At 38.5% G+C, this 17,124-nt stretch overlaps 1 protein-coding gene across 6 annotated transcripts in view; it reads right to left on the minus strand.

Annotated features, from left to right (window-relative positions):
• Nucleotides 1-815: 815 nt before the first annotated feature.
• Nucleotides 816-17,124, minus strand: part of NOXY38 (tetratricopeptide repeat (TPR)-containing protein) — a 32,898-nt gene continuing 16,589 nt past the window's right edge. For all 6 annotated transcript variants that reach the window (XM_010259084.3, XM_019197815.2, XM_088891304.1 and 3 more), the window contains 16 exons: nucleotides 16,856-16,964; nucleotides 16,660-16,767; nucleotides 12,130-12,264; nucleotides 11,755-11,925; nucleotides 11,376-11,462; nucleotides 7,285-7,419; nucleotides 6,871-7,023; nucleotides 6,695-6,763; nucleotides 4,059-4,217; nucleotides 3,866-3,922; nucleotides 3,737-3,777; nucleotides 3,064-3,183; nucleotides 2,657-2,966; nucleotides 2,443-2,550; nucleotides 2,286-2,357; nucleotides 816-1,623 (listed from right to left, as the gene is read on the minus strand). In XM_010259084.3, coding sequence (XP_010257386.1) covers nucleotides 1,156-1,623; nucleotides 2,286-2,357; nucleotides 2,443-2,550; nucleotides 2,657-2,966; nucleotides 3,064-3,183; nucleotides 3,737-3,777; nucleotides 3,866-3,922; nucleotides 4,059-4,217; nucleotides 6,695-6,763; nucleotides 6,871-7,023; nucleotides 7,285-7,419; nucleotides 11,376-11,462; nucleotides 11,755-11,925; nucleotides 12,130-12,264; nucleotides 16,660-16,767; nucleotides 16,856-16,964 — 2,302 coding nt within the window. In that variant the 3' untranslated portion in view covers nucleotides 816-1,155. The remainder of the gene's footprint in view (nucleotides 1,624-2,285; nucleotides 2,358-2,442; nucleotides 2,551-2,656; nucleotides 2,967-3,063; nucleotides 3,184-3,736; nucleotides 3,778-3,865; nucleotides 3,923-4,058; nucleotides 4,218-6,694; nucleotides 6,764-6,870; nucleotides 7,024-7,284; nucleotides 7,420-11,375; nucleotides 11,463-11,754; nucleotides 11,926-12,129; nucleotides 12,265-16,659; nucleotides 16,768-16,855; nucleotides 16,965-17,124) is intronic.

A 17,124-nucleotide genomic window follows, 5' to 3' on the forward strand; every position in this document is an offset into this window, starting at 1 on the left:
ACCATAGTTGTTCCATAGACCTATGAAGTTGATTGCTATTTTCTTATTTACCTTTAGCTCTATAACACGCCATCCTTTGAACGTATTGCCAAATGGTGCTTGCTATTTAACTTTCCAACTTTTAATATTTAAAAAAAAAAAAAAAAAAAAGCTCTAATGTAATTCTTGTTTTGCCATATAGTAGCTTAGTTTGACAAGTTCAACTTAGGGGCCGTTTGATGACAGGTGAAATTGCTGATTATTGTTTTGAATTCTTGTGAAACAGATGGAGGTTCTAAATAGGGCCGCAAACAGATAGGATAGGATCATAGGAGATATTATTAACTAAAACTAATTTTGATTAGTTAACATTTGGATTCAAGTCGAATCTTGCCTTAGCTTGAATCAGATTTGGGTTAAAATTGGATATTGAATAGCATTAATAACATCCACAAGGACCACAACCAGCATGTTATTGGATAAAACCAGAGATTTGGTTTGGGGGTCATCCCGGAAAGCAGGTTGTGAAAGTGGTCGAAATGTTAATACTTTGAAGTTTGAACCATGTTCTACATCATCATCATGGCTTCATGCCTTATCCCTACTAAATTGGAGTCGGAGAATCATGTTTCAGCAATCCGTCCACTGTTAAATTATTAGCGCTTAAAATCATTTGTCGCTACTTGTACATACATCCAATCAATAATAATAGAGATTAATTCCATTCAGATGGAACTAGACAAATAGTAAATACTTTATTTTACAGTAATTATTTAAATATGAAAAATAAAAATAAAAATAAATTGCCCAAAAGAAAGGCAGATCAGATCATCAGATGACTAATCAACTAAAACGTCATTCAGATTATTTAATAAAAAAGCTTACACCTAGGTAAGTAACAATTTACCTTGCGGTTGGAATTTGATTGGACCTTCTTGAGATCCAAAAGCATCCTTAATTATGAGCAAAAATAATTAAGAAAATAAAATACAAACGCTTCATGGGCATCATCCAATACTCGATGCAACCTCCAAGGAGCATTACCACTCAAATCTGATGAAGGAAAAAAGCAATCTCCAACAAAAGAATGGTGGACCAAATCCTTCAAACTCACCGCAACGACCAAAACTTAGGCCAAATTACTCGTGCAAATCCCACTCTTCTCGTTTCAAGTTTCTAAGTGGTGACTTTTGTTTTCATTTTCTGCTTCTTAGGATCTAAAGCAGTTAGGCCAGTGCCCAATCCAACAGGAGCCTGAGCTTCTTGGGCTGTAGTAGCACACCCATTCTCTTTGCTATCTCCTAACTCATTCGTGGTTGGGCCATTGGCTTCTTTTTTCAGATCCTCTGATTGTGCATTGGACGAGGCTTCTGGAGCTATCCCTGAGTTGATTATATTCAGAAGCTGTGTGAGTTGTGGCAAAGCTGGGACAGGAACACCATGTGGACGTACAAGGAGACCCCTAGCTGCAGCTTTCTTCCTAACCTCTGCTGCTGCTCGGGCAGCCCGTTCATCAACCCCCCTCCCTCGAGGGAGGGTCTCTCCAATAATTGCTGCACTAAGGGATTTGCTCACTGATGAATTGGCATTTCCAGAACCTCCAGCTGCAGCGGATTGGAATGCCTGTATGAGGTCTGGACGGGCCTGTCATGCAAAAGCATTGCAAATCACATCAAAAACTAATACCAATTAATCAAATAGAAACAAAAAGTTTTCTAACCCAATGGCAACATTGAAGGGTTGTTCGACGACATGGTTTCTGATATGTGCCTTAGGAGAACTCACCCCTAAAAGCTAGCTGTTAGAGGGAGGGAACCCAAATACATATATATCCCACAACAGCATCCCATACTACCGATGTGGGATACGTCACATTAGCATCCCATACTACCAACATGGGACAAATGGATCGTAACAGTTTCCAACCATGTTGAACACCTCCTAAATTAAGCAGTGCATCCATTTAACAATATTGGCAATCGTATTCTGAAATGAAGTGGTAGGAAAAAAAAAGACAGGCTCCTTGAGACAAGTGCACATCACTACCCATGTAAAAGTTCACAGCATCACTAAAACAAATCCTTTTGGCAGTAACAGTTATCTCTAGGGTTTTCCTTGACAATTATTTCCATGAGCATTTTTCAGGCAGTAACACCAGCTGATTCACGGATTTTAGCTCAGAAATTTATAATGTTATATCAACACTTTCAATGTTTGCACAATCATTATCAAACCAGTACCATATTGAACCTTTATGATGGACAATGCTCTAGCTTAACTTGATTAAAGAAAAAGATAAAATATACCTTCAATATCTCAATAGCCTTCTGAGCAGAAGCTGCATCCACTGCTTGGCCTTTCTGCTTCTGTGCATTCATCTGAAAGAAAAAAAAGCACCATCAATGTGGATCTACCATGCAAGAACACTTCAATACTAGCAGTGTTACTGTAGCATGAATTTACTTGACGATCACGCATTTGGAATGTCGCCATCCACTTCTTTGAATCTTGTGTCCTGGAGTCATCTTCACCAAGTTGCTTAACAAGTATATCATGAGTCTTTTTTTCATGCTGTCACAAACAACCTTAGTTCACTTGGCAACAAATCTCCTCATAATATTTACTAATAGGACATACTATATATACTATATTTTCTCATTAGGGGCTAAATACATACCTGAAGTGAGAGTTTGTAGGCACCCATGCAATTGAATGCAATTGCAAGCGCATGATAACATACTGCAGTTTGAATATGCTCCTCACCTAGAAGCCTTTCATTCTTTTTCAAGGCTTCTTGCAAATAACGAAGAGCTATATTCATCTTGCCAATATCCTGGTACATCATAGCAACATTAATGAAAGTTGCAGCCACATCAGGATGATCTGGACCACAAGATAAACTTAGAAGGAGCAGCGTTCTAGACATATGCCGCAGAGCAAGCTCTGTTTGGTTGAGACCATGATAGAAAAGAGCCATGTTGCCATAACTACAGAAATACAGACATGGAATAAGGTACCAGTGAAGAAAATAACAACATAAATTCAATGACCAACAAACAACGAATGGGTGATTAGAATTAATGCCTGTGAGCAGTATCAGGGTGGTCCAACCCGAGGCAGCGCTCATTTATAATCAACTCCTTATGTTGCTGCATTATGGCTCCTGCCATGTCTCCAGCATGATAAAGAACCATGGCAAGGTACCTAAAAAATTACATCAGCTGTGAATAGGGTGGCAAATACATCATGAGCATTCTTCTGTGTTCAAGAATTCCCTTTGTATCCAACACTAGCAATTGCAAACACAAATTCCTTTATAAAGCTAGACCAAATCAAAAAAGAAGCAACAATTTCAAAGTTTGATAATCAGAACTGCTTCGTGAGAAAACTTTCAAAAAATGGTATCATGATTGTAAGACAGTTACAAAGCATGAATTGCTCAAGTATTCTCATCCAGAACTATAACCCTTTTTTTGCTTCATAGTACAGTACTATAGCTATAGCCTACCATCGGTAGGTACATAGAATTACCATTGAAAATATTAAAAAATTCAGAAATTAAAATTATTATAATTGATAATCAATTATTTTTTAATGTCACTTGAACCTGCAATAATCCTTCCTTGTATACTTGTAAAGAAAAAATGCTGATTAAAATTAATAATGTATTATTAATTTTGACATCCCATCTGCTTGGTTTAAGATATGACATGACTACAAGAAAAGCAACATAATACTAGAGGAAACAATGATTTACCGACAGCAGTTAGCAACTTCTCGATGCATTGGACCAGTCACCTACAACCCATGAGAAAACACAAATGAAACTAAAGGAAAACAACAAAGCGGAAAATTCTATGGATCAACATGAATGGAGAAATCATACTTGCTGAAGAATGGAGAATGCTTCAGAAAATAATGTATAAGCTTCATTAAGCATTCCCTGAAACACAACAATTTCGTTGTCAACCATGTTTTCTACCAAATCAGTTTACAAGAACACCATAGAATGTTTTCTATCTTCAATGTAAAGGCAAATATTGGGATGATAAATCTATAAGAGGAGGCACATAACACACCTCAGCCAATCGGACTTTTCCTGTTTCAAGAAGATCTCTGGCTTCTGAACATACTGGAATTGAATGCTTAACTACAGGTTGAAGATCCAAGATATCTGAAATTTGGTAGGGTGCTTCTGCATTGAGATCATATTTGCGAGCAGCAACGGTTATGCCTACCTGTTAAGAGTACCACATTCAACCTTACTACAAATTATATGTAAACACACTTACTGAAGACAATTCAATACAGCAAAATAGTAACTATGTCAAGATGCCTGTCTTATCGACAGTAATTAGCATGTGTATAAGCAGTAGCCTTAGACCAGAAGGTAGAAACTTAGGATGACCAGCAATGTCAGATGGATCCAGAATAGAAATTTAGGCTGCATTAGTTAAATTTTATTCCTGAGCATTACTAATTGTGATCTGAGCCTTGAGCTAAAAATGGTTCTTGTGAAGCTAAAATTTTTAGCACCACAGAATCACTTCTATGAATGAGGTTTGGTCCAAAAAGAAGGAATTAGGGCTGTTCATAAGAAGGCCCAACCCGACCAAACCGACCAACCCAACCTGAGTCAGCACGGGTCGGTTTCGGGTTGTGCAAATTCCTAAACTGATGATTCGGGTCGGTTTCGGTTTTCACACAAGAAAACCGAAACCGCCCCGCACTGAACCAACTTAGTTCCTAGTTCAAACATGAAGTTCCAAAGCCCATCAGGCCACCTAGTTTTTGAATGGTTGCAAGAAACTTTGGATTAGTGAATAGTAATGAACAACTTTTGTGATTAACTTTTCATTTAAATTTTATCATAGGAGATGGCTGAAATGATGTTCAATTTATGACTGTTTTTAAAATTAGCAAGATTTAATCACAGGGATGAACTTAGAACCGAAACCGACCCAACCCGACTCAAACCGACCAGGTCGGTTTCGGTTTCTATGTCAGGTAACCCGACCAGGTCGGGTCGGTTGGAAAAACCGCAGTAAACCGACCCAACCCGACCCTTGAACAGCCCTAGAAGGAATTAATTCTGGTAATTTTCACATATTAGAACATAAAAATGATTCTAGAAGTAGAAAATCACCAAAAATAAATACATACAAACATGCCACATCATACCTTCATATAATTAAAATATTCACAAAGCTAGTCTGCAGATTGTATGGTGCTGGGTGGACCATCCCAGCTAAAAACACTCAACCCAAGCATACCTTGTCTCAAAAACCACAAATCCTAACCGAACACAATTAATCCTTTCAATGTTTAGCATACATTACAAGTACACAAGCCCAAATATTACATGATGTGAAAATTAAAAATAGATTTACTATCAATTCAGATCATAGGGGATCACCAAGGACAACATTTAGGGTCCATTTGGTTCGCAGTCAGAATCAGAATCGAAATCCTCCGGAACCAGAATCGGAATGGTCCATTCCCATAATCTGTTTGGTTCAGACTGGAATGGGAATGGGAATGGGAATTAAAATCAGCAGAAATGAGATTTCATTCCCAAGGGAGGGGCAGGGAGTAGCCATTCCCTCAAATGGGGGAATGCCATTCCAGCAGGAATGGGAATGGGAATGGGATTCCGATTCCGCCCAACCAAACAGATGGAATCAGAATAGCCCATTCCGATTCCGATTCCAGACCCCTATTCCTGCGAACCAAACGGGGCCTTAAGTAATTTGAGACTCTATAAACCATTTCACCAATATTGCAATTGTTTAAAGATCAGATATACCTAAATCCAAATTTGATCCATTTAATATCCAGATATGAAACAAATCATATTTGTATTAGACTTGAACCAACCAATTTAACTAATTGATGCATATTAATTTTATGTAGATAAAACACCTACCAAAAGAGTTGAAGTGTTACAAGTTGAAGGATCTAGAAGAGCAAGGGTCAGACCAAAAATTATGCAGGTCTAAGTAGTGAGAAATTATTTGAGGGCCCATAGTTTAATAATGTATACAGCACTGAACATAGTGGAATGGCAGAAAACGATTCACGTAGCAGGCACATCATCATCATCTAAATCTTGCCCCAACTATATGGAGTCAGCTACACCAATCTTGTTTCACCATTCCGTACTGTTCGGTGCCATATCCATTGTTAAACTATGGCACTTAAATCATTTCTTACTACTTCCACAGTTCCACACAAGTCTTTTTCAGTCTACCTCTAGCTCTTCTAGCCCCTTCAGCTTGTAACAGTCCACTTCTAATAGGTGGTGTAGATGGTCCTTTATTCTTGTTATAAAACCATCACAATCTACTTTCATTTTATCACCTATGGGAGCTATGTAGCAGGCACCATATTGTTAAATTTTCTTATATTGTTACTTTCTCACATTTTTCGATAGTATCCAAGTGGAGCTGTTTCAAAAGGAGTGTAGCAAGGTTGCTTCTCAGGATGATGGTGTGCCTATTTCTTCACTATCTACTTATAAAAGTTGCGCTTCATTCTATTTTTTCAGTAAAAAAACTTTACTATTAGAAAATAGAAAAAGACAATCTATAAGAATTAAGGAAGAGATAATGAGTGAAACCATTCATACTAAAAAGTTAAAAGCTAAGGCCCAGAAATCCATGGTATTATAATTACTAGATCAGAATTTTGTTCCATTTACAATACTTAAACATACCTTTTGGCACAAATTACGAATAACCAAAACCTTTTTTACTCGCAATCTTGCATCCTCTGGCAACTCAAACTACAAAAGAAACTTTCATTTAAAAACAGCCAAATAAAGAATACAAGCAGGTTAATTAGATATTAACTTCCCCTTGGAAAAATCTTTTTTTTTTGTAAGAGAAATACCTGATATTTAAATTTTGCAAACTCCTGAATGTCAATCCATAGGCTTTCTGAGGTAATATGCGCATATGATGATTGATTTTTCCTTGCAGATACTCCATTCTTCAACTTTGTCCCTCTAAAGGACTTTCCTGAGCCTTGCTGCCCTGCTTGGTCCTGAAAAAATTGTACAACCAAATTCACTGGAAACAATTAGAACAGAGCTAGAACTCCAAAATGAAATAATAATAAGAATAAGAATAATAATAATACTTAATTAATTCATGCATAAGCATCATAAGATTTCACTATTCCCAGTACTACAGCTCCCTTGTCCCCAAAACATGGCATAAGATAGATTCTAGATTTTTTTTCTAACAGATAATGCTTCCACTAGGTAGAAAGAGAAATATATATATATATATATGTTTTGCATACCTTTTTCTGAGTTCGAGACTGCATACCATTGGCAGAAACTTTTGTACCAAGAGGTTGGCTATGTCCAAATAAACAATTCAAGAAATGTGAGATTGCTGGCCCAACATCATGATCTTGAGATTCCCTCAAAATTTCCTGCATGTTCATAAGAAGATGATTCTGTAAGTTTTTATATTTTCATTTGGCAAACTATTCAGCAGGTCCAATTCAATTTACTTCTCTTTATCAGCGACAGAAGTCATGGATGCTCATAAAATTGATGATTTTTCAATTTTTTTCAGCTTATGGTGCCATGAACAAGATTGTTTTTATGGCATCCCAAAAAAGGTGTTTGCTTTGTTCATGGGTAATTTTGGAATTTGCATAATTTAGGTCAACATTATAAAATGAGCAAGTTACGATACTTAAAGGTGCTTTGCTTTGAACATGCTTACAAAATTGGGCATCCTAAAATTTGGGTTTTGAAGATTCAACCCCCACAAACTTTCTGACCCATCCATAGGGTAGTAGTATTGCACTAGAAGACAGCCTGATGCTAGTTGTTGTCATGGTTTTGAAGATCACAAGAAAAAATTTTGAAAGCACTTCTAAAATAATGAAGGTTACAGTGACTTAGTCCAACTTGACTGTCAATTCAATTTGATCAAAACTGAAGAGATCATTAAAAAAACGCCACATGGAGGTTGACCACGTGTTCAATCTCACACTCCATATCAGCCCTTTTTTTGAAAATATTAATATATTGTGTTGATCCAAGAAAACTACAATTACTACCATCACAGCAAGTTGCTATTCCCCGAACACACATCCAAACCATACATCAGTACAAATGCCTAATAGGTACAAAAAAGAGTGCCCATATCAAAAAAGAACTATAAGGACAAAGCATCTACGTACCCCATGAGTATATCCTGCCAGGGCCATTACAACAGTGTAATAAACTAAACCTACTTTCAAGTATCCTAGCATTTCCTCTTGTCCACACCATATCAGCCCCATTACACAACCCCAACCTTGTACTGGAGTTTTGCCTGATCAATAACAACCCAACCCCATTAGTTTTTCAAAAAGTTGGGCATAAAATGAGAGAATGTAAACTAAGATGTTTCGTCACATGCATAGAATGCCATCAACAGCACCCGTAAAAAGTGACTTGTTGCAATTTGAAGGTAGAGGTGTAAATCAGGTCGTGCCGCCCGCAGCCCTGCACGATTTTGAGCAGAGCCAGCCCGGCCCAATGGTCCACGGGTTGTGTCGTGGCCCAGCACAATTGTATAGCCATGCTGGGCTTGGGGTTGCAGGTCAGTGGGTCGAGCTGGCACGGCCTGCACTGTCGTACCAGGCCACCCGTGGAATGCAGGCTGGCCCAGCCCAGCCCGTGGCACGGCCCAGCAAGGCCTATAAATATTTTATATAAATATTATATATTTATATATAATATATAAATCATAATTATATAATAATATATAGTATATAATATATTAATAAAATAAACAATTTTTTTCAATTTTATTATACTATTTTATTTAATTATTGTATATATAAGCCATGTTTTAAAAGAGCAAGGACCAATTTGCGCCTGAGGCGCAAGGCGAGGCACGCGCCTTTTTAAGCAATGCGCAAAATTACAAAAAAGAAACTAAAAATTCAAAAAAAGTAAGAATTTTCAAAAAATGCCAAAATTTATAAAAAAAAATGCAAATTTTTCAAAAAATATTAAACATAATGTTAATAAAAAATATAAACTTAAATTTTAAAATAAATGTTCTAAAAAATTTATTATCTAAAATTAAAATACATAAACATAACATGTAAAGTGTATTCAAATGAAAATTTAAAAATAAAAGCAAACATATAAAGCATTTTCAAGCATGTAAAACCCACAATCTCTTTTTCTCCTTAATTACATTGCTTCAAGTAGCTAAAATGATGTAAAACATATTGCATTCTTGATTCTATGAGTCGCCTTTGTACCACACCCCTCGAGGCAAGCCCGAACAAGTCTATGTTAGGGTCTGAAGTTCTTATTTCTCACATAAAAAATAATGATTTTATAACTTTCATTGCCTTTTAAGAAGATATTTTATTGCAATGAATGAATGAACAACATTAGAAAAAAAGCGCAAAATTTTAAAAAGGCGCACGGCTGGGCTGAGGCGCAAGGTGCATCAAACGAAGCCTAGGCACAGGTAGACCTGTTCATGGGCCAAGCTGGGCCGGGCTTTTACTCTTCATTAATGAAAATATGTTAGGCCCGAGCCCAAGCCCGACCCTGATAAAAAGCCCGAAGCCCGAGCCCGAAGCCCAAAGCCCGACCTAATAAAAAAAATTAGAATTTTTCCCTATTCAATAATCAATATAAATTAGAAATTATTTACATTAAAAAAAGAATATAAATTCAAAATTTATTTACATTAAAAAAAGAATATAAAGAAGGGAAAAAGGATGTGGAGAAGGGTTCGGCTGGAAAAATAAGGGAAAGAGGTGAAAAAAGAGGGGTATTCGACTAGGGTTTTTAGGTTTATTTATAGGTCGGGCCAAGCCGGGCTTGAGCCGGGCTATTTGGCAAATCCCGAGCCCGGATCGAATTTACTGTGAGTCAGGCTTTTTGGCCCGAGGTTAAGCCCGCGGACCCATATACCTATTCAAGCCCGTCCGGGGGCCGGGCCGGGCCGACCCGTCGGGCCACCCGGCCCATGAACAGGTCTAGGCACAGGCATCACCTTTTGAAAGGGGTACGCCTAGGACCAGGGCGAGGCGCATACCCCAAAATGCACCTCGCCTGTACTCCTAGGCACACCTTTTAAATCACTAATATAAGCAATTATATACATAAAAATTCAAATAAAATTAAAAAATTAAATTTTTTTAGTTTTTTAAAATAAATAACTTCAGCCCGATGCACGACCCAACCTATCCCAAGTCTCGGCCCATAGACCGGCCCGACACGGGTATATTTTGGCGGGAGGCACGGCCCATTTTACACCTCTAGTTGAAGGGGCTAGAAGGGCTAGGAGTAAACCAAAAAGGACATGGGTAGAAGTAATAAGAAATGATTTAACCACCAATAACTTAACAATGAATATGACATTAAAACAGAACAGATTGGCAAAACAGGATTCGTGTAGCCAACCACATATAGTTGGGATAAGGCTTGGAGGATGATGATGGTGATATTACAATAAGGTGTCCGCCTTGTAATTTTGTTTACTTGAGAAAACGCCTTATCACCTAGATGTGAACCATCTTATATAATGCATGGCCTTTAGCAAGGGACCCAACCAAAGGTTCCTTGTCACCTAGAAAACACCTTGGCAACTATGAGAAACACCATTTTAATGGCATATAGATCATGGATAGTTCTGATAAGAAAGGGAATGTCATATGGAATCTGGAATCATGATCCAGAGCCATTAATTTTTTAATCAGTAACAAACAAATTTTATTAATCACGATGCATGCATAAAGTAATGATGTAAAAGATGAAAAGCACCATGCAGCCCTTGGTACAGGCTAGCATCAGATAGCTATCTCAATATAACATTGTGCATTAAATCTAATTTTCCTAGGGACAGTCTCCCAAAATAATTGATTTCCATTTACCCCTTTGCCTTGCCATAGCATCAGACATGCTGTTAGCTGAGTTTTAGGTCCATATGAATGTGGCTCTTAGTTCGCTGGCCAAAGATACAACTTCTGTGATGATATATCTGTATTTTCAAAACCCTGAAAATCTATTTTCAATCCATCCAACCACCACCTTCATGTGCTCTCCTACCACAAAGTTGTGGAAATTTAGAGATTTAGCTAATTTCAATCCTGTAGACCTTCCAGTACTTCAGCCCCTGTTGAGTCTCTCTATCCTATAGGCCCAAAGAGACCCAGAGCCATCATTGACGGTAACAACATCTGAAAAATGTGAAGTTTAGCATGGAAACAAAAATATATCTTAATTTACTCCTTACTGTAATGCTTTTTTTTAGTTTAATAAGCATAACAATCTATTTAGTACAAGCACCAATATATGCAGGAAGAAAGGGAAAAATAGAAACTTAAAAGAACATAAGATAATAGGCAGGAAAGATGATAACCTTGGCAATATGTTTCGCAGACCTCACAATGACCTCAGTGAGACAAAGATCCCATACATGAGGTAAATGCTTGACCATATCAGCTATCTGGATGACATGAAACAAAGTGTCAAAAACAATAAAACAAAATAGAAAAAGAAAATTTCTCCAAATTGCTAATTAAGAATGAGTATGGCTGGTCAGACAATCCCTCCCCGTGAACAGTGTAGGAACACCCATTAATTGATAACCAACTGTGCACTTCTAGGAGCCACTATAAATCTGTGTGGAAGTGAGACAGACGACCAATCCACTCGTGGATGGTCAGATTCCCATGTTTATATTTTTGAAGGTAAATAAAGAGATTACTTCCCATCTACAATTTTCAGCAAATGCTTACTTGTCCAATATAGCGAACATTAATTCCATGAGCATGCAAGGCCTCAGTAAGTGTCTGGCCATCCATGGGTGAGACCTCAAGTGAGCAAAGATCCTGTACAAATTTTGGAAGCACAACATTTTTAAGATACAAGCCAGCCTTCCTCACACCTTCTTCATCTGCAGCTATCTCCTGATGAACAGGAAAAGGATGAGCAAGAGCAGAAAAAAACATAAATAATGAAAATAACAAAGACACAGGATATCTCCTGATGAACAAGAAAAGGATGAGCAAGAGCAGGGAAAAAACATAAATAAAGAAAATAACAAAGAGACAGGATACATATAATATGCATGTGTGGAGGGAAGAAGACAAAATAAAGTGGAAATGAATTACCTCTTCACTCCCAGCAAGCTTGAACTCAGTAAAGACATTTGGATTTAAAAGTATTTCCTCACACAATGTGCCAGTTTCAGAAGGTGGAGAATCATGTGCTTGGGCATCCCTAGTATCCCCTTCTGTTATTTTATCCTACAGAAAAAATATATACATTTCTAAGTATTACTAAAACTGCTTAAGATACCCAAAATGCTGAATTTCCAGAGTACAAGGGCAGAAAACGTGCACATATGCAGCATAAAGAAGGCATCCAGTTTTCTTACTTTATGATATTACAAAGCATAAGAAGAATATAAATAAGAGGATTAAAATGTGTATAAATAGAAAATTATTGAAAAACAAAATTAAGTTTTCCTAATGTAATTAAAAACTAGCCCAGAAAACAGCCTCCCTATTCACTCCTTGCTTGGCCAACCCATCCGCAAATGAGTTGGCACTCCTCTTCACCCAGCTGTACTGAATCTCTATGTCCCTACCCAGCCATAAGAACTGTTTTTTCTCATTGTTAAAGTTCCACAAACCACTGTCCTCTGTCTTCAACCAATTAATCACCACCTTCGAGTCACCTTCCAGAATCAAACGGCTAATATTTAGATCTTTTGCTCTTCGAAATCCTTCAAGCGCTGCAAGGATCTCAGCCCTAAGAGAGTCACCTTCTCCAATAGGACCAGAGAATAAAGCAGTAACAATCCCTTCCTCATTCCTGAAGACTCCTCCAATCCAGAGGGCCCTGGATTCCTTACACTGCTGCCATCAAAATTCAGCTTTAAAAAGCCCGAGGGGGGAGGGGACCAGAACGGACAAAGAGTCCTCTTGCATCTTGCAGTGAAAGCAATCTCTTTCCAGTTTCTTAGCAAGTCATCCATAGGACAATCTGAAAACAACTCCAAAGATTTTAGCCAGTGGACCGCTCTTATAAGGATTCGATCTAACAAATCTTCCAAAGTTTTTTCCTTGTCAGAAAATATGCGCAAGTTTCTTTCTTCCCACAAAGACCAGCAAACCACTGCCCTAATACACCGCCACATAGTCTTCCCTCGCTTCTTAGGCCAACTGAAAAAAGATGGGGAAAACAAACCTTGGACAGTCTCCGGAGGATACCAAGAGCACCCAAAACGGGAGAAAACCCACTCCCAAACAGATTTAGTAACCTTACAAGAGACCATGAGGTGGTAGCCAGATTCCCCATCTGCTTTACAAAGAGCACATCTATTAGGAAGTAGACAATAGTTGGGTCTCTTTCTTTGGAGTAAGTCTAAAGTGTTGATTCTTTCCAGGAAAATTTCCCAACAAAAAAACCCCACCCGAGGAGGAATAGGTCTGCTCCAAATTTCCTTAACTGGAAAGGACAACCCCAGGGGGGTAGGAGGCTGAGTTAAAGTTTCAAAGAAAGAAGCACAAGAAAAGGTGCCAGAGCTAGAAAGGGTCCAAAATCTGGTGTCTTCCTTAGCAGGGTTTAGGAAGACACCCTCAAGGGAGGCTAGCAAAGCTACCAGGCTATCCAAGTCCGTATCCCTAATTGCCCTACGCAGGCCAAGGTTCCAACCAATGCCCGAAGTGGAAGCTAAAGGGACTAAGAAAGAAGAAATGGGTTCATTTTTCAAGTCTGAAAGAGCATACAAGGAAGGAAACGTGTCTTTCAGAAGAGAGTCCCTGACCCAAAGGTGTTCCCAGAAAGTTATTCGGTTACCAGAGTTTAGACCATACCTGATCCAAGGGGAGAAAACTGGAAGCAGATTGTGGATGGATTTCAAGGAGAAGCAGCTGAAGCCCTTGCCAAGATTCCAGGATCCCAGCCATTGTCTTCCAGCCCATGAATGCTAGCCACAATCTTAGTCCACAATTTATCCCTTTCCAAAGAGAACCTCCACAACCACTTCCCCAGAAGAGCCATGTTCCTTTTCTTGAAATTACCAATCCCTAGACCTCCTATTGTTTTACACCTAGAGACCACCTCCCAACTCACCCTATGATCTCTCTTTTCCTCTCCAGGCTCCCAGAGAAAGTTCCTTATTAATTTTTCCAAAAGATTTGAAACCTTTGAGGGGATCTTAAACACTGACAGAAAGTAAACAGGAAGGTTAGCTAGGGTAGATCTAATGAGAGAGACTCTTCCACCTAAAGAAAGATAACTCCTCTTCCAGGCCGCTAGCCTCTTCTCAAACCTCTCCACTACCGGAGCCCAAAAGCTGACACTCTTAGGATTATCTCCTAAAGGAAGGCCCAAGTAAGTCATGGGCCAATCCGTAATGGCACAACCTAGCTCATCTGCAGATTCCCTTAGTTCTCTTTCGTTTACATTCACTCCCGCCACACAACTCTTGTCGAAGTTTACCTTGAGGTTAGATATCTGCTCAAAAAGTTGTATTGTCGACTTTAGATTCTGGATCCAACTGAGGTTCCCTCCTTCACAGAAAATGATAGTATCATCTGCAAACTGTAGAAGAGTTAAGGGAACCTCCTCCCTCCCTACTCTCCACCCTCTTATCAGATTCCTCGAGTCTGCTCTATGGATCAAACGCCCAAACACATCAACAATAAGGGTGAAAAGAAAAGGGGAAAGAGGAACTCCTTGTCTTAGACCTCTCAACGCCGGAAAGAAGTCAACCACAGACTTGTTCACCAGGATAGAATAATGGCAAGTCCTAACACAGCCCCAGATCCACTTGCACCACCTGTCACCAAAACCAAAACTCCTCAACACCTCCATCAAGAATGATCAATCAACCAAGTCGAAAGCCTTCTCCATATCCAATTTGTAGACCACTCCCTTCTTCTTTGACTTTCTAAAGCTCTCCAATCTCTCATTTGCAATGAGGATCTGATCGGTGATCTGTCTTCCCTCCACAAAAGCACTTTGGTTGGGTGCAATAATAGAGGGGAACACCTTCTTTATCCTGAGAGACAGCACCTTAGCAATGATTTTGTACAAGCTAGTCACCAGACTAATAGGTCTAAAATCTTTTGGTTGAGAGGCATCTTTCTTCTTTGGGACTAAGGCAATGAAAGTTGAGTTCAATCCCGGGTTTATTACACCCCTCCTGTGGAACTCCTCAAAGACCGAAGCAAGATCATTCTCCAAGATATCCCAGCAATCCTGGTAAAAGGCCATCGTGAACCCATCTGGACCCGGAGCTTTTGTCCTATCCATAGAGAAAACTGCTTCCTTTACCTCCTCCATATCGAATCTCTTTTCTAGCCACTCTCTCTTCTCTGCACTTAGAGTCGGCCAATCCAAACCCTCCAACCACACTCTCTCATTCATAGGCCTTCTAAAAATAGATTTGAAGTGATTTACTAGGGCCTCTGCAATTTCAACCGGGTGAGACAAAACTGTTTCATCAACTTCCAAGTTAGAGATGTAATTCTTTTTTCTCCTTCCATTTGCCATTGAATGGAAAAACCTTGTGTTTCTGTCTCCCTCCCTTAGCCACTTACACCTAGATTTTTGCCTCCAATTGATTTCCTCCTTGATCAGGATGTCCTCCAACTTCCTCCTTTATGAGTAACAACATAAAGAAAACTTAATTTTCTTTATATTCTCTGAGTTTTCTAATTTTTGGGGAGCTAAGTTATTTTATCTCCCTTTGTATTCCTTTCCCTTTATTCTCTTAACTTAATGAAATTGATGTTATTGATCAAAAAAATAAATGTAGTAGTACAAGTTGTAGTAGTGGTAGTGGTAGTGGTAATGATGGTAGAGAAAGAGAGAGAGAGAGTTTCACTAAAATTGTGGCCTAAAATCATCTTGCAGGTCCCTCACAAGTGTACTAGCATAAACAAATTAAAGCTTTTGCTTGTGATCTTGACTTTACATTTGCTTGATTGTTTTCCTCATTCATCTTAAGCTAGGTTACTAAGAGGTTATTTCAGTTAGTAAACATAGTTGTCAAGCTAGGTTACTAATAGGAAGAAGTTTCTATGATCCGATTTTTATTCAGGCCCCATAGGAATACGGAACTCCATGAGGACTGAGCTTTTGGCTGTACTACAAGGATTAAGGATAGGAAAATCATTGCCCTCACTCTTAGTGGAAGGGAACTCAAAAGTAGTAGTGTGCTGGTTAAAACATAACAAGCAAGGAATACTGCACCTACAGGAATATCATGAAGGAGATTCATTCACTAACAAGGCAGATGGATCAGATTCAATTGGAATCATATATCAGCTAATATGCTGGATGGTTATATGTTAAACAAGGGGCAAACAGAGCACAACTGTAATGGGGAAACCTATTGTAAGATGAAATGTAAATGATATGGAGGATGAAGTAGCTTAGCCAGCCTCGTTGAGAATGTTGAGTATTGACAGATGACAGGTACATGAAGTTGGTTACAAAACTTAAAAATTTAAGGACAATTTTAGTAAGACAAAATTAGTTCATGCAAAAAGCGATCAAAATACAAAAATATAAACACATATTGTATCACATGAAAAAACTGTACACTGTAATACAATTTTGAAACCTAATCTTAACTGCAATAGTGAAATGACATTAGAAGACTAACAAAAAACAACACCCTTTACCTGAGAGTTTGGCTTCACATCTACATCACTAACATTGGAAGAATCAGTGGAGACGGGGAGCCCTCCATCAGGTTTAGATTTACATTTTGCCTTCTCTGTGGCTTCAGCCTTGCTTAGATTAAGCCATGCAATAATTAGAAATGGAACATAAAAATCCAGCCGGATTATGCAAGGAAGAAATAAATCTTGCGATTACCTGGCAAAAGGCTGTAACAAGTTCTGGCCTCAAAACACAAAATCTGCATCCAGGCCCAGTATAGTTTGCATCCCGCGGAGTTACTCTCATCAAGTCCAAAAGGTAATGCCTGGAACATAGACACAGCAAACAGAGAAATGATGTAAATAAGCAACAATATATGTTAACATTATGACAAAACCACACAAGGTTGTAGCTCAAAAAGGACAGTTCAATGCATCAGATCCAGTCACAAGACTCACAACTGAAATTGGTAGCAGGTCTTCATT

The sequence above is a fragment of the Nelumbo nucifera genome, chromosome 7 (assembly GCF_055504915.1).
Source record: "Nelumbo nucifera cultivar China Antique chromosome 7, China Antique-T2T, whole genome shotgun sequence".
NCBI classification, from domain to species: domain Eukaryota; kingdom Viridiplantae; phylum Streptophyta; class Magnoliopsida; order Proteales; family Nelumbonaceae; genus Nelumbo; species Nelumbo nucifera.